Genomic DNA, 25,541 nt, shown 5'->3' on the forward strand with positions numbered 1-25,541 from the left:
AAAGTGAAATATCCACACCAACGTGCAAATAATCCAGAAGCAACTAAATCATATCAGTTTCCTTTTTGTGTTCTGTTTTTGTTATCGTGGGAGGCGTGTGGTGCAGTGGGTTGTGCGTAGGTGTTCGGATCAGGGGGCCGCAGGTTCAAACCCCACTGCAGTCAGCATGTCGTTGTGTCCCTGAGAAACTTCACCCCAAATCGCTCCTGTGGGGATTGTCCACAGTATTGAGTATGGAAGTCGCTTTGGATAAAAGCGTCCAACAAGTAACATGTAATGTAATCGTTAATCATTTGGCCATGATAATCGTTTACCGTAAACCTTGACAGACCTTTTCCAAAGTCATCTGGTCATCTAAAAGCAAATTAAAAACCTATCTTTTGAATATGGCTTTTCATTTGGGTTAACTTTCAATTGTCACTAGTATCAGTGTCCATGTTTTACTGTATTTATCTTCTGTTTTTCCTTTTGTTTTTTAAATTGTTTTATTTTAACATTTTATCACTGTAGATGTTTTATCTTGTTCTGTATTAATTTGAATATTATTTTAATATTGTTATGTTTTCTGTCAAGCACTTTCAAAATAAAGTTTATTATTATTATCTGAGTACTTGTATCTTCTTAATCTGTACTTTGGAGACTCATGGTAAAACCACTATGTCCCCCCCATTTGAACAACAAATAAATCAGTCAACACATGTTACATTAGTCCATTTAATGGAGACATTTTTGAGGTAACAGTACACAGGTGACTGTTGTCAGACAGAAGAGAAGTGCAACGTGTTTTATAGTATTGCACACACCTGACACTGTATCTACCATACATATGCCTTTCACACCAATACACTGGTGAGGCTGGAACTTCAAGACAATCAGTGGTTACTGAATAAGGAGTTGATTAATCAAGTATTTAAAACCATTATACACTCTTCTAGCATTCTGTACATGGGGTAGGCAGAAAAAATAAGAACAGTTTGTATCACTACAGTATTTACACATGATTCCCATTACAGTGATGCACACTTTCTATCCTTAACATACATGTACAGTGATACATTGTTATTCTCTACTTCTGCATAGTGCTTTCAGTTCACAACTTTGGTCAGGGCGAAGGAGTACGCACACCGGGGCTGAACCACAGCCAATCAAGCAACACTATTTCAATACATATCAGGACACACATCAGAGGAACACACACATTGGAGCCACTCAGTGTGGGTGGCTCCTGCTTGGTTAGAACTGGTAAACAACTTTTAATTTGTCATATTTGTTTCGATGCCATGTGAAGAAACTCAATTTGGAGTTTCCAAATGTTGCAGTCAGTTCACAGCCATATCAAAGCAGCACTGATTCCAACACCCAAAATGATCAATTGTGTTTAGGTCAGAGCTGTATTTGAATAAACTAATATATTTTGTTGTATTATAATTCAAATCAAAACATAAATCTCCATTTCTTTTGAAGCCAAACTGTGATAAATACTGAAATGTCATGTAGGCTTAGGGTTAGGTGGTTAGCAATTTAAGTAGCGTCTAACACGCTAACATTTGTCAAGTCACCATTCAGTCTGCTCCTCTGCGAAGCTCTGCAAGTTTGATGTTTTCCCAAGGGTTCAACCGTTACTGTCATTTACCAACAGCAATAGTAAGATACTGGTTCATTAGAATAAGCCTTTCTCTCAGCACACATTTAGATTGTGTCGCAGCAAGAGAAGCACAGGTGTTGCTAATGATGCTAACGATGTTGGCATGTACAATACCAGGCACCTGAAATCAAAGCAGCTAAATGGGAACCAGCCATCATTGGTTTTATCCTTAACACCTGTGCTTTTACTTTTAAGTCAAATTGTACTCTGCAAAAAAAAGTCACATTTAAATGACTTAATAATCAAAGGGGTGTCAGTTGTTGTGTCCTAAACAACACACGTGTGTCTTCTGACAACTGAATCTCAGGGAGATATTGTTAAGAAAGGAACAAGTCTTCAATCTCGTGAAATACACTTGTTTCCTTCCAGCAATGTGCTCATTTAATGCTAAGTGTAATTCAGCACAAAGACTTGAAAAGCTGTGGGTGTTTCTCAATGTCGAGGAAGGCTGCTCCAGAGCCACTATTTCAAGCACACTACGTCATCGAGTGCCGCCGAAGGACTGTTCCAATGTCCAGCATACTTGAAATTCTACCGACCCCAGCCTCGAAATTTCTCGCTACGAAGTACGCACTTCGTAGCGAGAAATTTCGAGGCTGCACATGTGTAGACTCTGCGGTCTTAAAATCCCCACAATGCTTTGCGCACGGACCAATTTCCCCAAATCTGTGGAGGAAAGCGAGTAAGGCGGGGCCTCTCATATGACGCACACTTGCTCGCCTGTTCCACTCTTCGTTTTCCGAATGCAGGATGGATTCTTGCCTCGCTTCAGAAGCAAGTGACTCGGAAGACATGTGCTACCAAGCAAGTGTCCTCGACATTGAGAAACACACATTGTGTAGTCAGCCTGGATTTTTGGACAGACTAAGGTCATGTGTCCAAAGTATTCCAATGAATTCCACCTTTCCTTATTTTATCTCCCAATATATTTGTAATATAGTTTTAGAGAAAATACTTAATCCCTCCATTTAGATCAATATAATTATAATACTATGACTTATAAATATATATTGAATTAAAATATATATAAATAACTAATAAAGACATGAGATCTCCGTCCTCAATGGTAGCTACTTTGGGTAAAACATATATGTGTATCTCTAGCCTGTAGCTTTTATATCACAAAAATATGTATTTATATCTGTATTTGCAGAGGGCCAATGTGAAATGATGAACTTCTACAAAGTGGTGTTACAAAGCCATGCTAAGATATCGGCACATTATTAAATCATCATGATACAGATTGATTGTATTACATGAAAAATAATAAAGATGAGAAGATATTTCATTAGTTTTCTATTCTATGAAAGATGTGACTATGTTTTGACATGAGAGGCTGCTGATAGTGTTTCAAAATGCAGTTCAAGTGTTACCAGCTTCTCCTTAATGCATGATATCTGGGAGCTTTCTTATACATAATCACCATGAATATTATATATTAGATATTGCACACAATCATCCCACTGTCAATTTTCAGATATACTCATTAGCTCCTCCATTTCTATCCGATGTTCTCTTTCGACCAATCAAATGTAAGGGTGATGACACACCAGTGTAACTCATTCCTCTTAATGTTAACACCTCATTTAAGACCATTACCTCTAATACCATCATAAGCTACAGCTAACTGATGCTTCGTGCACTCCTCCCCATGTGACAGCATCCCACACTTTGACAATCCGATCGTTTCATTAATGCGTTTGTCCGAAGTCACTCGGACAGTGATGTTGTAATATGCAGGTGATGAAGGCGAAAGTATACTGGTTAGTCCACATTTTAAAGAGCAAGTCTGAGGAAGATTCGGTGAAGGATTTGGCCACGAGGTCTGCATTATCTGAGGTCAGAGTGTGTCGTTGCGTCTAGTCAGCGTAGATGATGAACCCAGAGAAGGTGCTGTACTTGTTGTTGTTTCCTCCGTGAGCTTTGCCCCCGTCTAGTTTGATGTACACCTCGTCTCCTGGCTCCAGGTGCAGCACGGCGCTGTTACTGGCATAGTCATAGTTCTGGTCCGCATCCTGGGCGATGGCACTGGCACGCACCTGCAGGGATGCGCACACACACACACACACACACACACACACACACACACACACACACACACACACACACACACACACACACACACACACACACACACACACACACACACACACACACACACACACACACACACACACAGTCATCGTACACATTAACACTCAAAAGCACAACTGAAATCACACATCTTGGAGGGTGGTGCACCTTGTCTACACTGGACACTTTCAGACACTGACCAAAGACCAAAAAACGAACTACACAAATAGTATTCGATATATCTTGCTTGTGATTTAAGTGTTGGATTAAGAAATAGAATATAACAGAGTTTTTAGTTAGATTCTCAAAATAACGTCTGTTGTTAACACAAGCTTCAGAGAATTTTTCATTCTACTCTGACACTGTTGAATGTCTGAAGCTTCATTACGACGAACATTAGCCGCCTTTAGCTTTGCGGAGTTTGACGCAAAGTCATGTGATCGTGATGTAGGTCTTTTATAGCCTAACATTAGCTTACTGCTGGCCATTGCATTTATGCTATAACTAACAAAGGTGGTGTTAATGTGTGGAGATTATCCTGCTGAACAAAATGTGGAATTATCATAAAAGTTTGTTTGTCACAGGTCTTATTTTCTGTATTTAGCCCTACCATGCTAACTTCCGGGTTCGCCTACAAATATACGTGATCACTGCTCCACTCTATAGAATGAGAGTAAAGGGGACTTGTTTGCAATAATCTCTCGATTGGTTTTAAAGAAAAATTGCCATTGTGTTAGTTGGGCTTTACATCAAAACCAACTCAGAGAAAGAAATATTAGCACACCGCCCACTGGCGCCCCAGAGCTGCCCCTGCTGCGTCATGACGTCACCGTTTACATCGCTGATTTGCCCCCCAACGGCACCCATTACGGCGCTCACAACAACGGGGAACTGCGTCGGGTCGATGATCGTGTTGCTTTTAATCACACGAAGCCAGAATAAATTGAATAACGACTTCTCCAACCTTATGCTTTGCTCCAGAGTGCCGTGGTTCATTGTTTATTAATGTGTTTCTGCAGCATTTACCGACCGCTGCAGTGCTGCTCTTCCACGGGAGTGTATTCTCCCGTTAGCTCCCGGTTAGCTCACACTGCAGCGGCCGCTCTAAAGTATTCACTGTCCGACTCACACAAGCAGCTGATGCATATCCCCAGTTCCCCTTAGCCTAAGTGAATGTGTGTCAGTCTGAATTGACGCTGTTTGGTATCACAACGCTGTTATGAAAGTTTCTCTGGTATAAAACGGGTGATGTTACCATAGCAACCGAAGCTAAACTGACTACTTGCATCCGATAGCTCCAATAATACAAAACAACACGTCTGCCTCTCTCCACAATGATCGATAACTGTGAACGGATGGTCAAAGTAAGGCACAAATAAACAGAATCACACGAAGCCTGGTTAGTGTTGCCTGACTTTATAAAGTGTGTTTATAAGCACTACTGCTTGTAGGCAGGCATAACAGTCGACCCATGGGAGGTGGGTTTAGTTTCCTGCACGCCTCGACGTAAGAGAGACGTAAGCGACGCCACCTCTTAGCTCCGAAGCTCTTGCCTCTAAAGTCTAGACCGACAATTTTTTGGAGCTGGAAGTGAACCCGATTCCGGAGCTAAGAGACGGAGCCGCTGCGGTGTGAACAGGAAAAAACGGCGCTTTTCAGAGCTGAAAAAGCGCTGGTGTGAAAGGGGCATAAGAGTTTGGTTGTCCTGTTGCTCACGTCCATCAAGGCTACCCTCTGTTGTGGCTCCACAGTGGCTCTAATGAACTCTGCCCCAAGGCCAAGACAGCAGTCACTGCAACACCCTCAACCACACGCTGAAAACCAAGCCTACATTTATTCTAGTTTCTTAACCACCTTTTCAGACAAAGCCTACACACAAAATCTAAAAATATTGTGAACACATGTTTAGCTGTACATTTATGTGGGTTGCTTCTGATATATGATGACAGCTAGCTCTTGTTCAATGAATGGACAAAGGCCATTAGGGATATATTGACCTCTATAGCAGCGCTCTCTCTCTCTATGAGTGCACGCACACAAAATGGCTCGTTCCACACACACATGAAACACAGTGACCCAGACATAATAGTACTGTACTGTATCATATTTTTTTCAATCAATACTTTTTCAAAATATGATTTATTTTTTAATAACCATTTTCCCCCCTGGTCTCTCGCGCCCCCCCTGTCATGCCTCTGCGCCCCCCTGGGGGGGCGTGCCCCACACTTTGAGAACCACTGCCTTAAAGTAATCAAATAATATAACCATGATATTGTTAAGATAACTAATCCTCTAATAAGGGCCTTTGTCTTACTTGTGGCCTGCATGCCACCCTCTTTAACACAATCTAATTAGGAGCATAGTGTAAGACAACTGAAGCAGCTGTTCAGCAAGAATAACCAGAGCTGAAAATATAACATTCAACATTCGGAAAATACTGTAGCAGCAATTCACATGAGCCCGTTTTATCATCTTAATGGCTGATCACTGTGCTTTGCCTTGAAGAGGGTACAGAGGGAGACTGTAAATACATCCCTGGTTAGAGAAGTCACGATTTAATTGCACCACTTAAAGGTGGGGTAGGTACGTTTGAGAAACCGGCTCGAGATACACTTTTTGTTATATTCCATGGAATGCTCTTAACATCCCGATAGCAATGAATATCTGAAGTGCTTTGACAAAAAATACATAAAAAAATGTCATCTGTGGAAGCCGTGGTACTGTAAAAAGCACGACCAATCATTTTAGCCGGCCCGGCTAAAGTAACTGGACGGCCTACCTGCCTGTCAGCCTTCCATCTGGGCACAAACTTATCTTGTGCCCTCATTGGTCATGTGCGCATTCGTGTGTGTTGGAGGAGGGGCTCTGTAAGGAAGTGGCAGATTTTCTCCGGTTGTGTATTTTCAAATTCTAGCGCACTCGAGCTGGTTTCTCCGAAATGACCTACCCCACCTTTAAGGTCAGGTCCCTGGGTTACAAAGGGATACAGCATAGTAATACTATACAGGGCTTGAAATCTATGGTAAAACGACAGAGTATGATTGACATGATTTTTTCTTTTTAAATTGGATTAATCTGATTTCAATCTGACAAATCTTAATTTTATCATTTAGTCTTCTGCTCTCATGTTGGATAATCCTTTCAGTAACATGCTCGATATCCTAAGATCTTCACCAGGTTCCCCTCTTAATAACACACACACAGGAAGCATAACGCATCTTTCCTGAGAAGCTAGTTTTATCAGCAGTTTATAACAATATCCCAGGGTTGGTAGGTAGGCACAGAGGTGTTAATCTTAAATTGTTTTTAAAGGGCAGACTTTCCTATTTGTACGTTAGACACACATTCGTTTTACTGACAGCAGGTACCATCTTCTTTAAATGTCTCATACTGTAAAATGGTGGGTTTCCATGTCTATTTTTTCCCCTAAAGCAGGACTAGGTGCTATATTATGAATACTGTGAAAATTATCAAAATGCTCAATCCACAGGGAGATATACACAGCCTGTGCCTTCAGATGTGCTTTCAAGACTTCTGTAAGGTTGTGTTGTCCCATCTATAGATAGAAAGAGACGCTAGAGTGCCATTACAGTCATTTCGCTGGCAAACAGTGATTACAATTTTTTGACAAATAGCCAAAATAAACAAATGAAAAATAGCCATCAAATTGAGGTAGGGCAACATGCAAACACTTGGCATCGAATCTGTGCAATCTGCTTTCATTGCCAAAGACTTTGGGCATGATTGATGTTGTTTTCCCACACTTGTTGCACTTGACATTGCGAGTATAGGCTATACGTAGAATTTGATGATTTGGTCCCTGGTCAGAAATTGTGGACATTGCCAAATGGCCCATAACTATTTGGCAATTGGGCCATCTGCACATCCCAACTTTTTGCAACAGTCATCCAGCTCAGTCGGACTCCGGCTGACTTTATTTCAGGTTTCACAGCCCTCGGTTTGGTCCAGAACAGAGGAGCTCGACTCCCTGACCTCCTCTTGTAAAAGTAATATGACCTTCGCTGTGGGAACCCTGGCTGCCCAGCTGAATTCATTCATATTCTCTCCTGTTGGACACTGTGACTCCCAATTGTGAGAGGATACTTCAGCAAGCTCTGACCCGTTTGAGATCTTATCGTGAGTTAAAACAACATGGTGTTAGCCCTGACTCTCCAATAAACAACAACATGTATTATGGATTGCCAACAAAAGCCCCACACCAGAGGCATGTCAGCACTTGCTCCTTCTTGTTGAATGAATATTTGCCTAATTACCATCTTGGGTATTGATTTTCTTTTGAATGCGTAGTGCTGGTGGAAGAAGTCCTGCATTAAATGTATTTGTATTAAGTTTAAAGATGACTCATTATGCAGCTGAATTGACTGTCCAATTTATATTTTAAAAACGTATATGATTCGGATATTATTTTAGATTTGGCGGCGCCTGTATACAGAGGACGGAACAAAGACAAAGATGGCTTCAGCACATCTGTTGACAGAATCTGGGGAAATAAGAGGCTGCTCAGCTTCACCTTCATCTGGCAGCTTGCGCCTCCACGCTGAGTTTGTCATCAATCCTAGTCTAATAACAGCAAATTATTATTCGTGCCGATTAGAATCCAATCTGATAGTATAGCTTTTACACATATTCTGATTTATTATTTGTCTTGTATGCAATGACTGCCAGATGTCTCCAGATCTTATTCAAAAGGGAGAGAGTCAGAGTGTCTTCGTAAAGCATGTTACCATCACCGGTTCAGTTCCCGCCACGGGACCTTTGTTGCATGTCAAACCCCCCAATTTGCAGTCTGTCTCGACACTGTCACACAAATTCAGGAAAGAGTGAAAAACCCTATTTCAATATTTGAATCTCCATGTGGAATTCATCACTCTGGGGGTTTCCTTAAAATAAGTAAAAACTATGCCAGTGACTAATTAAAATGTAAACAAGTAGGATGTTTACACCAGGACAAAAAAAAGTGGGTACAATCGAACTATTTAAATGAAAAGAAAATGCATTGATTTGAATATGGATCATATTCCAAGGCACTGGGGAGTTCCTTCATGTGTTGATGATGTTCACAGTGTTTTCCCTCTCTGACCAAAAGCCACATAGTTCTTATTGAAACACGTGTTGGAGCAGCATCTGATTTGTCACGGTGTGTGGCTCCACTGGTTTAATCCCAGACATGTTTGCAGTGTTCTGTCTGCAGCAGCGTTTCAGCAGCGGGCTGACAGCGGGGGGATCTGCTTGGTGGAGCGACGCTGGAAACTCTGGTTTGCCCCGCGGATTAGATCTGCTGCTGACAGGCTGATCACTGAGAGCAGGACTCTGTGAGGGAACACACAGCCGAGCACACAGGCAGCAAAGGGCCCCTCCCCCCCAGGCCTTATTATTGTTTTATTTATCAATTACGTCTTGCACTTAATAAATGATTCTACTATTTTATCATGACTTTCTAGTGTCAGCCAGCAAACAATTAGTGGCTGCAGACTTTTCTGAAATCCTCCAAGGAACACTATCCAGAGATAGTGCAGAGATATTTTAAAAAGCTGACTGCACATTTTACATGAATGCCTTAACATAAAAATATTTTATAAACTAATTAACTAAACTGGAAAGGAGCTGGGAAACACCTGACATTTTTAACAGGATGCTTTGGGGAGTCATACAAAAAGTGTAAATTTTTGTCTTGTATATATTAAAATGTAATGCATGCATGGTGTTTGATATAATTAACATATTGTATTACAATTCTTTAGGTCCTATTAACTTAGGTTTACCATTTGTAATGCATGACTAAGTTGAGTGTTTTTAAATGTTGGCCTTTCTATTTTACCTTTGAAAAATATGGTCACCATGATTATTGGGCGAGATGGAAAAGATTGAGAAATGTTGAGGTCACAGAGAAGCCGCCCCTTTTGTTCTGATTTAATGAAACTTGAAAATGGCTAAAGAGAAACCAGATGAAATGAAGATCATATATCAGATGTGCAAAAGGCCACAGGGCTCCGCAGCACTGCTGTCCTGTGGATTCATTTTACACTCTTACAGAGAGTTCAGGGACACTTAATCTTTAGTTAATTTACAACATGTTAGACAGCCTCAGTCTGCACAGAGAGAAGTCTGACCACTCTGTTCAGACTCAGTGATGGAGAAAGTCTACCCTGACTCATAAGGGCCACAGTAACAGTAATTACCCATCTCCTTTCCAGACCCTGACCTCAGACTCTCTGTCCTATTAAGACCATTGACCTATGGTCCATTACCTACCACACACACACACACACACACACACACACACGCACACACACACACACGCACACACACGCACACGCGCACACGCACACGCGCACACACACACACACACACACACACACACACACACACACACACACACACACACACACACACACACACTAATAACAGCTGCTCTTACATGCCAGAACTGCAGTCAATAGTTCACTTTATATAAGGCCGTATCTGATGTGAAGGCAAAAGGTAAATTCAATAAAGTGGTAACTCCATTAGCTCGTGCGTAACAGATTTATAAAACAAAAACAATAACCTCTTACAACTATAACTATGGTAGATTGTGAGCTCAGTTTGTTACCTGGCTGTTTTTGCACAGATCTGCCCACATGCTGGTTCCGTCTCCTCCGCGCATCAGGACGTGGTAAGTGAAGAAATAAATCCCGGGGATGGAGGACGTGAATTTCCCCGCGTTGGGGTCGTAATGGTTTCCCAGGTTGGTCACCACGTCGTCAAACTTGAGCACTTCGTAGCCCTCGTGCTGCTTTTTGAGCCCTGCGAAAAAGGCGATCTTTGGCACGGTGCTGTAGGTGGCCGCGCTGATCGCCCCTGCAGCTCCCCCGGACCCCGGAGGTCCCGGTAACCCGGGTCTGCCCCGCTCCCCTCGGTCTCCAGATGGCCCCGCTGGACCGGGATGCCCCGGCTCACCGGGAGGTCCCCTCGGTCCTGCCTTACCCGGACGACCCGGTTCCCCTTTTGTACCTTGGATAAAAGTGGGTAAAGACTGCACGAGACCGTTGTCTCGGGCCGGGTCCGAGGAGGCCGTGCTGGTGGGGGGTTTGGTTCCGTACGGGTCGCACACCATCCTGCAGGTGCCGAGCATCTCATAGTGCGCCGCCGTCCCCGCTGAGTTGACCAGAACCGGGATGAGGATGACTAGAACCAGGACCATCACGACCCCCAGGACCCCCGCCGCTACTAGCCGTTTCCTGCCGACCAGCCGCGTCAGCGCAGGACGATCCGGCTGTCTGCTTTTGGGTGAAATGTTGCTGGCTGGAGAGGTACCCTTTAAAGAGAAAAAATGTGTAGCGACGCTACACTTAGTATGTTTAATCAACTTTTTAAAGCACAGCCCCCCTCCCCTCGTGTCCGCGTCCCTCTACGCTCCACACTTGTTCTGCTGATGTGCGGCTTATTCAAGTCTCTCTCAAAGTTCTCACTGGTCGCTGATTTTCAAAAGCTCTGGATTCAGCATCTCTGAAATCCAGACTCGGGGTCTGGCCCCTCTTTGATCCACAGGTCCCCCAACAAAGTGTTTATACAGCAGCTGCACTCTTAAGGTGGATCAGTCTGTCTGATACAGAGCTGAGAGGGAGTCAAAGCGCATAAACACAGCGAGAGAGCGAGAGAGAGAGAGAGAGAGAGAGATAACAGAGAAGATCCTGATGCTCTGTCCTCCAATAGAAAGAGGGCAGCAGGGTATCATATAGAGTAATACAGGGTTATAGGTAACTTTATCTGACTCCAGATATACTTTAGGCAGATACGATTCCTCACAAGGTAGTGTGTGTATTGAGGACACTGCTCATGACATCTGTTAAATCTGTCTTTTGAAATGGCTGTGTTGGTACTTTTACTTCTGTAAAGGTAAATTGTCTGTCCCCAGTATTCTGATAAAATGACGCTTCACCTATTAGACAAGCCGTGGCTGTCAAATTCTATAAAATGCCAATGTTCAATAAACAATGACCCTGTACTGATGTCAAAGCTGATACATATGTGGACACACCTCTCTGTCACTGACACTCTGGTTCTTGCTCTCATCATGATTGTATTGCTTTGTAAAGCACTTTGAAACTTTTGTGTTGAAAACGGCTCTGAATAAAGTTTATGAATATTATCGTTATTATTACTCTGTCCACTCTCAGTCCCTGGACTTTTTGTGGCTCGCATAAGCCCCCCACAGCAATTTATCATTCAGCGTGCAGATATTGAGTGAAGTGCCAATGCAATGATCCTCCGTTACCTTCACAGCTCATTTTCAGGGACTCTCGATAAGTGGACGTTTGGAAGCCTAATGAAGCCCGAGGAACGAGGTTTGATTTGAGTTACATCGATACCGCCTCTCATTGCCTCGGTGTTCTCCTGTTCCACAAGACAAATGACTATGTTCATATCTGTAGGTATGGATGGTATGGACATGTCCCTATAGGAAAGTCAAAACGCTGCCAAACTGTCCCGATATCCCTCCAGATATGAAATCATTTTAAGTCCGCACAGTGTGTTGCATTTACCTCTGATGCACAGATTTTGATCCTCATCATTTTTTAAAGGTTTTTCTTGTGAGTCACCCAACTTTTTTAAGTGCAATACTAAATCACTAGAGTTCAGGTGTTGTTCCGCTTTCATTTCCCATGACAATGGCAACAATCCAATACTGACAACAACAAGATCAGTGCTGCTGTTAACAAAATGTTTTTATTCTTTTCTGTATTTTTCTAAAGGTGAGGTACATGTACGAATGGTTTGTTTCGGACGAGTTTAGGCGAAACGTGCAGTGGTTTGTTGTATTGGGATATACAGTAAATGAACACGTTATCAAACACCGACTGTACATCTGCTCAAAGACTGTTGGTCAACCTTTTGAGAAAACACGGTATATGAATTTTTACCATTTAGAGATACAACGTCCCACGAATAGATACGTTTAAATCATTCAGGTGTATATCAGTATGTAGTGTCTCTACTTTAAAGAGTCCTCTCCTGCTGATGTTCAGGTGTATATCAGTATGTAGTGTCTCTACTTTAAAGAGTCCTCTCCTGCTGATGTTCAGGTGTATATCAGTATGTAGTGTCTCTACTTTAAAGAGTCCTCTCCTGCTGATGTCCATGTGTATATCAGTATGTAGTGTCCCTACTTTAAAGAGTCCTCTCCTGCTGATGTTCAGGTGTATATCAGTATGTAGTGTCTCTACTTTAAAGAGTCCTCTCCTGCTGATGTTCAGGTGTATATCAGTATGTAGTGTCTCTACTTTAAAGAGTCCTCTCCTGCTGATGTTCAGGTGTATATCAGTATGTAGTGTCTCTACTTTAAAGAGTCCTCTCCTGCTGATGTTCAGGTGTATATCAGTATGTAGTGTCTCTACTTTAAAGAGTCCTCTCCTGCTGATGTGCAGGTGTATATCAGTATGTAGTGTCTCTACTTTAAAGAGTCCTCTCCTGCTGATGTTCAGGTGTATATCAGTATGTAGTATCTCTACTTTAAAGAGTCCTCTCCTGCTGATGTTCAGGTGTATATCAGTATGTAGTGTCTCTACTTTAAAGAGTCCTCTCCTGCTGATGTTCAGGTGTATATCAGTATGTAGTGTCTCTACTTTAAAGAGTCCTCTCCTGCTGATGTTCAGGTGTATATCAGTATGTAGTGTCTCTACTTTAAAGAGTCCTCTCCTGTTGATGTTCAGGTGTATATCAGTATGTAGTGTCTCTACTTTAAAGAGTCCTCTCCTGCTGATGTTCAGGTGTATATCAGTATGTAGTTTCTCTACTTTAAAGAGTCCTCTCCTGCTGATGTTCAGGATTATATCAGTATGTAGTGTCTCTACTTTAAAGAGTCCTCTCCTGCTGATGTTCAGGTGTATATCAGTATGCAGTGTCTCTACTTTAAAGAGTCCTCTCCTGCTGATGTTCAGGTGTATATCAGTATGTAGTGTCTCTACTTTAAAGAGTCCTCTCCTGCTGATGTTCAGGTGTATATCAGTATGTAGTGTCTCTACTTTAAAGAGTCCTCTCCTGCTGATGTTCAGGAGTATATCAGTATGTAGTGTCTCTACTTTAAAGAGTCCTCTCCTGCTTATGTTCAGATGTATATCAGTATGTAGTGTCTCTACTTTAAAGAGTCCTCTCCTGCTGATGTCCAGGTGTATATCAGTATGTAGTTTCTTTACTTTAAAGAGTCCTCTCCTGCTGATGTTCAGGTGTATATCAGTATGTAGTTTCTCTACTTTAAAGAGTCCTCTCCTGCTGATGTCCAGGTGTATATCAGTATGTAGTTTCTTTACTTTAAAGAGTCCTCTCCTGCTGATGTTCAGGTGTATATCAGTATGTAGTGTCTCTACTTTAAAGAGTCCTCTCCTGCTGATGTTTAGGTGTATATCAGTATGCAGTGTCTCTACTTTAAAGAGTCCTCTCCTGCTGATGTTCAGGTGTATATCAGTATGTAGTGTCTCTACTTTAAAGAGTCCTCTCCTGCTGATGTTCAGGTGTATATCAGTATGTAGTGTCTCTACTTTAAAGAGTCCTCTCCTGCTGATGTTTAGGTGTATATCAGTATGCAGTGTCTCTACTTTAAAGAGTCCTCTCCTGCTGATGTTCAGGTGTATATCAGTATGTAGTGTCTCTACTTTAAAGAGTCCTCTCCTGCTGATGTTCAGGTGTATATCAGTATGTAGTGTCTCTACTTTAAAGAGTCCTCTCCTGCTGATGTCCAGGTGTATATCAGTATGTAGTGTCTCTACTTTAAAGAGTCCTCTCCTGCTGATGTCCAGGTGTATATCAGTATGTAGTGTCTCTACTTTAAAGAGTCCTCTCCTGCTGATGTCCAGGTGTATATCAGTATGTAGTGTCTCTACTTTAAAGAGTCCTCTCCTGCTGATGTTCAGGTGTATATCAGAATGTAGTGTCTCTACTTTAAAGAGTCCTCTCCTGCTGATATCCAGGTGTATATCAGTATGTAGTGTCTCTACTTTAAAGAGTCCTCTCCTGCTGATGTCCAGGTGTATATCAGTATGTAGTGTCTCTACTTTAAAGAGTCCTCTCCTGCTGATGTCCAGGTGTATATCAGTATGTAGTGTCTCTACTTTAAAGAGTCCTCTCCTGCTGATGTTCAGGTGTATATCAGAATGTAGTGTCTCTACTTTAAAGAGTCCTCTCCTGCTGATATCCAGGTGTATATCAGTATGTAGTGTCTCTACTTTAAAGAGTCCTCTCCTGCTGATGTTCAGGTGTATATCAGTATGTAGTGTCTCTACTTTAAAGAGTCCTCTCCTGCTGATGTTCAGGTGTATATCAGTATGTAGTGTCTCTACTTTAAAGAGTCCTCTCCTGCTGATGTTCAGGTGTATATCAGTATGTAGTGTCTCTACTTTAAAGAGTCCTCTCCTGCTGATGTTCAGGTGTATATCAGTATGTAGTGTCTCTACTTTAAAGAGTCCTCTCCTGCTGATGTTCAGATGTATATCAGTATGTAGTGTCTCTACTTTAAAGAGTCCTCTCCTGCTGATGTTCAGGTGCATATCAGTATGTAGTGTCTCTACTTTAAAGAGTCCTCTCCTGCCGATGTTCAGGTGTATATCATTATATAGTGTCTCTACTTTAAAGAGTCCTCTCATACTTTTTTTTCTTATACTGCCTGTGCTGCGGCACCTCTTTTCACCCTCTGTCTGAAACCAGAGCTCTGATTGGTTAGCTGGCCGGCTCCGTTTTGATTGGTCAACTGCTTAGAGATGCCCCGCCCCTTAGCCTATACAATGAGTTGGAGAGCTAGCCAAAAGAAGCGCAAGTGTTACATAGTGATGCCGCTATGTTACAGGAGCAACAAGACAGCAACACCTGTAGAGATATTAAAAGGAATTGGACACAATATGAAATAGAACATTTGAAATATATTAATGTTTAAAGACAGATGTTTGCCTTTGCTCTGTGTGAATGCTGCGGTCATTAAAGCAGCAGCTGTATATTAGCGGCTCATCCTCTGGTGGGCGGGGGCTTGTTTCTCTGCCCTGTGTCACCGCCCTCATTAAAGTGGCACTGTGCAGCCCACCTTAGACAATCGAGCCTGCCCTAACACACACGCCACCTATAAATCACCTCGTGAAAATCAATGGGCTTTAGTTAGCCTGGGACTCATCGTGTCCTTGGAAAGGTGTGAGATGAATTGAGATGAAGTGAAGAAAAAACAGGGACAGCATCCACAGAAAAGGGACGGAGTGTGAATGTTTTACACTTCAGGGTGGAGGTAATACTTGGTTACATATAGGTCACCTTTATTTCATCAAAGCTGACATTTTACATTTATGTACAGCCTTTGCTTTTAAACTGGTGACACGGTTGAAAGTCAACAGAGGATGAGTCAGGCTGCCATTATTACTTTCTCTCGGAGATGGATGGAGGTCTTAAACTAAGGCGACCGTATTGAATGTTGTTTTAATTCAGGAAACTTTGGAAACCCCGCCTTCTTATCAGCCAATTACATTAAAACCCCAAACATGACTGTATTTAGACACGTCTTACCATTCTTATGGCTTATATTGTACTGTATTATGGTTCTGAAATAGATGACACAAGAGAAAACATTGATTTTCATTGTTTAATATAATATTCATAAGTGTTCAATACAGTGAGCATGATGTACTTTCAGTATATTTTGGCCTGTGATAGAAGCACAATGACTTTAAAACACACAATAAATCGGCTTCGGTACAGGCTGAAATGTGACGGACACTTGGTTTCAAAGTAACACAACAAAGAGAAAGTGAAATTGAAGGCAGAGAGACTCGCAGGGACCAATTCACCAGAGGATTGTTCAGCAGCATCAATCGGACACAAAGAGACGGCAGGTCATTCTCAAAGCCCCCGCAACAACTGTGACATGCACCCCTGACCACACGGCCAATTTAAATCAGATGATATGCATTCATTTGGCGCAAAACTCACCTCTTTCTATGCAAATGAGCCTAATTACGAAAACAGTCCAATTTACAAAGATGCCGCTAATAGCCTCACGCAGTTAAAGTGGAATTATTAGCATCTGCAGAGGTTTCAGAAGCTCGAGCACTTAAAAGAGTCCAGTGATCGTATTAGACCCAAATCTGGTTTCTTCCGTTTGCGTTTAAACTCCAGAAATCTCTGCAATTAAATTTGTATTTTCCTCTCTTGTTCTGCCTTCAGTGTTCTTGGTGCAAAGGCAACACTTACTCTTAATGATAATTGCAGTCAGAGAGGTTTTCATCGTGCGGACGCAATCCATTCTGTGAATCGGCCCCTCAGAGCTCTCAGAGATTGAACACAGTTAATGGCAGGTATCACTGAGACAGACTGCTTCTTCAATCTTACAGACAATAGTACACAATTGTATTGAAATAGATTGTCAAAATAAAAGAAGCGGTCTTTCCACCCGGCATTGGACGGGCACTTGCTGCTCTTTTCTCAGTCATATCTTTACATATCATCCAAAACAGTCATAACGTAGCTGTGACCACCTCTGAATGACCCGCACATGTGTTAGTAGGAAATGCATTTCCTGTAGAAAATGTGTGTGAATACTGAAAGCTAAAAATAAAGTGCACAGCATTGGTGAAAAGGTAGTAACATGAAAGAAATGTTTTTTCATCGGTGAAATAAAGGTTGAAGTGTAAAACTGGCAGAATTTGAAGCTAACTGCATTAGCTAAAGAAGAGCTAATATACTTTTCTTGTGACGCGTTTTTAAATAAAGCCTGTCGCTCACCGTTAGCTGAAGAAGAAGAACTTCAAGGGGTGGCGGGTGTGAAGAGAATTAGAAAATCCCTTTAAAAAAAAAAAAGCTTAATATTTCATTAAAAGGTAAAAAAGTTGAATACACGGTTAACGAATGCCTTCACAGAGCTGGAGAACAAAGGGTTAGAACAATGGAGTGAACGTTGCCGAGTCAGCAGAGATGTGGACATCGAGCTGCTGTGAAGAAGTGACGCCGCGGCATCAAGTGGACATCTGTCGTTTTTAGACTACTTTCACTTTTGATTATCATTAAAACGAAAAAAGCTGGACTTAATAGTTGGACATTAAATATTAGCCTTTGGTATCATAGCAGTTTAACAGCCGTGTATGTCCTTATAATTTAAGTTAAAGTACCTTTTTAGGATGATTATAATACATTCTTACATTTGATTCTAAATGCTGTTGGTGTTATCACTAGTCTGAGCATTGTTAGCAAGTAGCACCGACAACAAAAATATATATACTCAGGCACAGTGGAATACAGTCCAAACAATATTTAACACATTCAGAAACATAATCCATACATTTCAATGGAATACAAAATGTCTTAAAAAAGAGAGAAGGAAAAGGCACATGCAGTGAGTTTGACCGGCATCGACTCCATCTTCGTCTCCTCTCTATTTGTTCTTGGCGGCCAGAGGCTTGCGGCTGATCTTCTTGCTCTTATCGTTGTTCTTCTTCGGTGGTTCTGGGTTAGCCTGCATGTGTCTGCCGTAGAGACTGGGGAGGAGAAAGTGGAGAGGGTGGGGATGAAGGCAGTTGTCGTAACCAAGCTTAGAGCATAGCAATATGAGTGTACCGTTTGTGAATTGTCTCTTTCAAAAATTATCATATTCCTTGTTATACCGTCTCTAGTGCCCGCCATCACCCATCCAGGCAATTTAACGAATACAACTGCAGGTGCCAGCAGCAGCACTGGCACGCTGTGACGAATAGTGGCCGACGGTTTAATTGGAACAAACACCAAATATCCACACAGCACACACAGAGTCATTACTTATTAGTGTCCGTTACAACTGAGTACTGGACACGCGGACAGTGTCTCTTCCACCCCATCTCGCATGCGCACACACACACACACACACACACACACACACACACACACACACACACACACACACACACACACACACACACACACACACACACACACACACACACACACACACACACACACACACCACCTTTGTCTGTCACTTCTTCTCTCCCATGGGTGTCTCTTGCTCACATGCGGCAGAGCTCATTGGAGTGGAACAGACTTATTCTTCAGTTCAGTCTCTCTTTGCTTTTCCCCACAGCCTGTTAATAATTGTGTCTTCCTCTTTCCTCCTCTCATTGTATTCATGCTTGGCCTGGGTTTAAAACAAGCTGACTTTAAAAACTGGGGAATGTAGGAGCCTGCCCAAATGAATCAGATAATACAACCGTGTGTATAGCAGCCTGTTTGTATAGATCATTGGTCAACCCATGTTTTAAGAGAAAGCTGGTTTGAAAACTTGGATAACGATAGTGCAAATAGTCATCCAATTTCACAGCCAATTAAACATATCAAAAAGTCCACACACACATTTCTCAATCGAGTAGCAGTCTCCAAATAACCACTGTCCACCCACATGCGCAGTATATTCAAAATCCTCACACTTGCCACTTGCTTGTCCCTTCTATTGTAACCTATGGTTCCAGAAGAGGACAACTAATATATAACCATCCCTTTAAACAACCTGTAAGTGATGGTATGGGTACACACACACACACACACACACACACACACACACACACACACACACACACACACACACACACACACACACACACACACACACACACACACACACACACACACACACACACACACACACACACACACACACACACACACACACACACACACACACACACACACACACACACACACACACACACACACACACACACACACACACACACACACACACACACACACACACACACTGAGGATGCGTTGATACAAATCCACTGTGGTGTAACTGTCACTCTATGATTGAAGCGTCTTGTACTTTCCTCTCCCAGCCTCCATCCCGTGTCAACACTTGCACTTGGGAATTAAGTGCTGCCAAAGCCCATAATATCTGCTGCCCATCAAACCCCCAGCAGGCCGACGGCAGAGCCAGACAGACGGAGACCCAAAGAGGAAGGGGGGGGGGGACAGACACAGCCAGAGGAGCGTTTGGGTTTGCTTTAAATGTCTCTTACTGTTCCTCTTTTAAAAAATCTCGCCCCAGCTGCTCTCAAACTGTGCGTAAGTGTTGCATCACGGTCTGCTGTCTGCAGGGAGACACATTTGACAGAGAGCGGTTTAGACAAAGTGATGCTGGGACTCCTGCCCCGTCGGATGGGGGGTCAGGTCCCAGAGGAGAGGGGGGGGGGGGTGCAGAGTCTGGATCAGCCGGGCCTGGGGACAGTTGACAGCTTTTCGCCATGATGGTGGCTTTAGTCTAGGGACGGCATTGTCTGCTGGCAGTTGATCATGGTATATATGCCGTTAATAACTGTGCAATATATACCTGGCTGCTAAATCCTCAGAACTGGTACGTCCACACAGCAGCTTTTCAAAAATCTTGAAAATCTTGGAGCTGGGCGTGTCTGACAGCTTGTGGATTTTTTGCGAGCAACGCGACCAACAACCAATCACATGAATCTCCCGCCTCCGACATACAAAGAAAAAAACCCCGGGGATTTTATGGGAGCAATATATATATATATATAAACTCCCCAAACAGGCGAAAACCTACCAGTTTCCCCCACTGTCTCTACCTCCCTCCATGCCTGGTTCCCCCGGTTTGTATCCCGGTAATAGTTCTGGCCGTAAAGAACCGGGTGATTTGCTAGCGTAATTTCTCGTTTGGAATATGAGGAAATTAACTGCGGTTTGATTGGCTAGTGCTTCTACTCTCAGATTTGCATAAACGTGTTTGATTGGCTGGTGCTTCCAGCTCAGCTTCAAAAGTTGAACATTGCTCAACTTTTGAATCCTGGAGATCCTGGAAATCTTTGCTTCGCTCCCCCACAATGCAGTTCGGGGAAAAGCGAGGCAAAGTGACGTCATCCCCATTCAAAGTCAATGGTCAGAGAAGCGTTGGAAGCGGTGGAAGATTCTTCTGAAGCTGCTGTGTGGACGTTTATTTTATCAATTGTGTAACTTTTTTTACTTTTATGCATGCTTCTTAGGTCGCATATTAAGCTCTCTGTGGCTCTTCTCTGCTGTAACGATGTACATTTCCCCTCTGTGGGATTAATAAAGGTATTCTGATTCTATCACTTTGGTCCGGACTGAAATAACATTACAGTACATATCAGTTTTTAGCCAACGCTTGTTGTATCCAAAGCAACTTAAAGGTGGGGTAGGTAAGTTTGAGAAACCGGCTCGAGATCGCTAGAATTTGAAAATACACAGCTGGAGAAAATCTGCCACTTCCTTACAGAGCCCCTCCTCCAACACACGCGAACGCACACATGACCAATGAGGGCACGAGAGAAGTTTGTGCCCCGATGGAAGGCTGACAGGCAGGTAGGCCGTCCAATCCGTTTAGCCGTACTTTTACAGTATTACGGCTTCAACAGATGACATTTTTTTATGGATTTTTTGTCAGATATTCATTGCTATCGGGATGTTAAGAGCATTCCATGGAATATAACAAAAAGTGTATCTCGAGCCGGTTTCTGAAACTTACCTACCCCACCTTCAAATACACTTTGATACCTTTATGCCTATGGTAGCAATTACAGGGTTAAGTACCTTGGACTCTTTGACATGTTAACTACAGAGGCTGGGGATCAAACCACTGACCATTGGACACACCCATTTTGTCGCTGAGCCACAGCCACCTCGAAATATCTCCACAATTTCAAGATGAATTGGCTTCTCTCTTTTTTTTACATTCGTGGTTCCCAAATGCTCCTAGCTAACTGTAGCTCCACCAAATCAGCAGATTTTCCTTTAGAAAAGTTAAACTTTTGTGTAACGATCAACCGCCCAGAAGGAAATCCACCCATCCTCCTGTCACATCTACGTTGATTTATTTAACTCGTTTAAATGAAAACCCGTGACTAAAAAAAAAAAATAGCTGATAATTTCAGGACAGTGAGACAATCTGAAAACAATCAAGTCAGTGAAGAAAGTCACAATTATTAATTCCAATAGGACCTTAATTCGTTACGTATCCCTATGGGCGAACATGAGTACCTTATACATACAGACAGAGTGAGAGAAGACAAAAATGTCTAAGTAATACAAAAATAAGAGCAGAGCACACCACGGTTATAATGTAATTAACAGTGATTTATTATTCGTTTTTACATTTTGCCAATTTGTGCATGTACGTGGACCGGAGGCAGCGGAGAGCACACACGCAGAGGTGTAATGATCAGAGCAGGACGCTGGTGACAGATCGTGTGCGCTCCCTTTAAGAAAAGCCAGATTATTCATGTAGTCAATAAGTGGCCAATGCGGCACACTCAGTGCTGTCATAACACGCTACTGTTAGCATAATTGTGGCTTCCTAGCGTTGATGGATGAGTGGAGGAAGGAAAGATGTAAAGGAAGAGGAGGGGAATGATCAGTCAGGACAACAGGAATCAATGTGAAGAGGGGAGAATAATGCAGCCTAATTGATGATGGAGTGTTTGCTCAAAAAGGGATGTTTATGAATGTTTTTGAATCACTTCTAGTACGTGCTGCCATGTTGTTAAGTCACACTCTTGACAGTTGAAGACACAGAGGCAAGCATGAACAGTGTACTACCTATTTAAAAAGCCTTATCTATGTTTTAAAAATGGTCCGTATATGTTTAAATTGTATAACCAGTGTTGTGCTGGAAGATTTAAATAATGAATGAAAGTATCAAGCGGTGAGTAAGCAGGATTTGGTTGGTTGGTATGAGTAGAGAGACGTGAATATAATCCAGAGAAAACCTGAAGGGTGCTTCTCTCTGCAATTTGCACGATGAATGTTTTTTATTTTAGAATTTGTTAGCCCCGCATAATCCTGCTTTTGCCTCATCTGCCTGACGATGTTTCCACAGCTCACGGCGCACTGCATTTTGTCTCACACACACACACACACACACACACACACACACACACACACACACACACACACACACACACACACACACACACACACACACACACACACACACACACACACACACACACACACACACACACACACACACACACACACACACACACACACACACACACACACACACACACTGTTAGGAGATTTGGTAGACAACTTGTCCACTTTCTTAAATCTCCTCGCGTTCCTACACGAGCCATTATCTTACAGGAAGGAAACCCAGAACCTACAAGTAACCGTTTAACAATAATCCACTTTGATGGTAATATACAATGCAATACAATCAATACAGTACAAATTACATACAGTTCTGTGGGATCCCACATTTACCTGATACTCACGTGAGCCAGCCAGCCAGCCAGCCAGAGGAGAAAGAGACCGAACACAGCGGGGTTTCTGTCTATATCCCTCGCTGACCCAAGGAGGAGTTATCTGCGCCTCCCTTCCAGACCAGTGATTGGCTGCCCAAATTATCATCAACACCCCACATCTTAAGTCCCCAATCCCAGTGGCTCAGCTTCCTTATCACAGGGATCTGAGATGACTATGTCAACTCCACACCTTCCCCCTCTTCCTTTGTCCTCACAAAACCACATGTTAGCAGGCCCAAAACCAGCCCAGTTTTCTACACAAATCATTTTCCCTTTTTAAGCATCTTGATAGTTTACTAACCTGAATACATACAAATATTTCTTTACAACACACACACACACACACACACACACACACACACACACACACACACACACACACACACACACACACACACACACACACACACACACACACACACACACACACACACACACACACACACACACACAGTTTTATTATGCTTTTATCCTAGCGAAACAACACTTAACAGTTCTAGCTAAAGATCATTTACGTGTGTGTGTGTGTGTGTGTGTGTGTGTGTGTGTGTGTGTGTGTGTGTGTGTGTGTGTGTGTGTGTGTGTGGTCTAGCATTACTATACTTGTGGGGACCTAAATCTGTTTACATAGTCACGTGTGGGGACTGGCCTCCCTTATGGGGACAAATTGGAGGTCCCCATGAGGGGGATCATTACTTTTAGGGTGAAGACTTGGTTAGGGTTAGGGCAGTGTTTCTCAAACTTTTTCACACCAAGGACCACTTCACCAATAAAAAAACACTCGCGGACCACCTAACTCCACAAATATCCAAAATCGCATCGTTTTTCTAGAACAGATTACAAATCGCCTGAAAATGGTATAAACAAGTGACAGCAAGTGGGATGAAGGTGTTGCGCTGGGCTATATCATGCAATCGAAAGTGAAACTTTAGCTCGCTCCATTGCGGAGATATTCCCGCGAGAGTGCGGACAACTTAAATGTATTTATTTATTTAAAATGTGAAATGTTACCAATATACTCGCGGACCACTAGGGGGCGCTCACGGACCACCAGTGGTCCGCGGACCACACTTTGAGAAGCACTGGTTTAGGGTAAGGTTAAGGGTAAGGGTTAGGCATGTGTTGGTTATGGTTAAGGTTAGGATAAGTATCCAGGAAATGCATGTAAGTCAATGTAATGTCCCCTGAAGTGATGTATACATGGTGTGTGTGTGTGTGTGTGTGTGTGTGTGTGTGTGTGTGTGTGTGTGTGTGTGTGTGTGTGTGTGTGTGTGTGTGTGTGTGTGTGTGTGTGTGTGTGTGTGTGTGTGTGTGTGTGTGGCTCTAGTAATGAACTGTTAAGGCCAATTAAATGCAGAAGAATGGAGGAGAATGGATTCAGATTCCTGATGATGTCTTTATGGAGCTCTGCTATTCCACACGGCTTAATTAATCATGGCAAAAGTCCGCCCTGTGTGTGTGTGTGTGTGTGTGTGTGTGTGTGTGTGTGTGTGTGTGTGTGTGTGTGTGTGTGTGTGTGTGTGTGTGTGTGTGAAAGTTGCTATTTTCTTTTCTTTATCGGGATGTGTGTGTGTGTGTTACAAAAGTTAAACATATCTATGTGTGAGTGCCTGTTTGATAAATGCGCTGGGAGGCCAAAGGCCATCGATCTGATGGGGGCCTTCCTCTCACCTCGTCTTCACCAGAGCTACAAAGCAATTCAGTAACTTCCTTTGCAGCAGCCAGAGAGACATTAAGGAGGAGAAGGAGGGCAGCAGTGGAGATACGGAAGAGCAGGGGGGGGGAGGAAAGAAGTAGGAAAGATACTAATTAAGATTCATGACAAACAACTGGTGCTTTTAGCCAATGGTGGCAAAGACCTCTGTCCTCATCATTAGTTACATTCCCGCTGACTCAGCAGCACTCTGTGGGACGTCTGCGTGAACATACGCTTTTTTATCCATACGTGAAATCAGCAAAAAGAACTTTGTGAAGTGAACACACAAAGTGCAGCTCACGTTTATCTGCGTTGTATCTCCGGGCTCCTGCAGGAACAGTTAACGCTCAGATCAGGCTCAGATAAAATGACATTAGATATCTCATTAACCACATTAAAGGAGATTAGATGATGAAACATCCCACAACAGCTGCAGGTAAATGTCCTGGAAGAGGATTTAAACCCAAAGCAATCTCCTCAAATAAAGAAATATGTTGTTTAGCAGTGAATTTCACAACTCTCCAGAGACGTGTCACTGTAGATTAAAGCAACTATAAAGTGTACGATTAGATCACCGCGGAGAAGCTAACATGCACACAGGGAAACGGGTTCATGTCCAGACAGCTATGGATCCAATAATCAATCGAGCACAGATCATTATTTGCTGAAGTTTGGAATATGTGTTCAGTGATAATTATTCATGCTTTTGTGCCACTTGACAGTGACTGAATATTGTCAGCTCATTGTGTTTGCATAAAGGTGGTTTATTATTCGACTCATTTTGGGAGCAAACAAAGTAAAGTTGTCGCAAATCAGTTGAGTCTATTTGAGTAAAACGTTTTAAAGTCGAGCG

General features: G+C 42.6%; 2 protein-coding genes across 2 annotated transcripts in view; both read right to left on the reverse strand.

The window, feature by feature from the left end:
• Positions 1–714: 714 nt before the first annotated feature.
• On the reverse strand, positions 715–11,116 carry c1ql3a (complement component 1, q subcomponent-like 3a). Its single transcript, XM_034108346.2, has 2 exons — positions 10,332–11,116; positions 715–3,684 (listed from the first exon to the last, which is right to left on the reverse strand). Exons 1-2 carry the CDS (start codon positions 10,920–10,922, stop codon positions 3,505–3,507), a joined length of 771 nt encoding a protein of 256 aa, XP_033964237.1. The 5' UTR covers positions 10,923–11,116; the 3' UTR covers positions 715–3,504.
• Positions 11,117–16,320: 5,204 nt separating this feature from the next.
• Positions 16,321–25,541, reverse strand: part of rsu1 (Ras suppressor protein 1) — a 31,198-nt gene continuing 21,977 nt past the window's right edge. Inside the window, exon 9 of the mRNA XM_034108732.1 lies at positions 16,321–18,222. Within this exon, the coding sequence (XP_033964623.1) occupies positions 18,120–18,222 (103 nt within the window). The 3' untranslated portion in view covers positions 16,321–18,119. The remainder of the gene's footprint in view (positions 18,223–25,541) is intronic.

Source organism: Pseudochaenichthys georgianus, chromosome 20 (genome assembly GCF_902827115.2).
Source record: "Pseudochaenichthys georgianus chromosome 20, fPseGeo1.2, whole genome shotgun sequence".
In the NCBI taxonomy this organism is placed as follows: domain Eukaryota; kingdom Metazoa; phylum Chordata; class Actinopteri; order Perciformes; family Channichthyidae; genus Pseudochaenichthys; species Pseudochaenichthys georgianus.

Bases quoted from the DNA above. Each gene is read 5' to 3' on its own strand.
- c1ql3a (XM_034108346.2), bottom strand. From the start codon at position 10,922: ATGGTCCTGGTTCTAGTCATCCTCATCCCGGTTCTGGTCAACTCAGCG. The intron at 3,685-10,331 runs GTAACAAACTGA...GCATCCCTGCAG, and splicing joins ATCTGTGCAAAAACAGCCAG to GTGCGTGCCAGTGCCATCGC.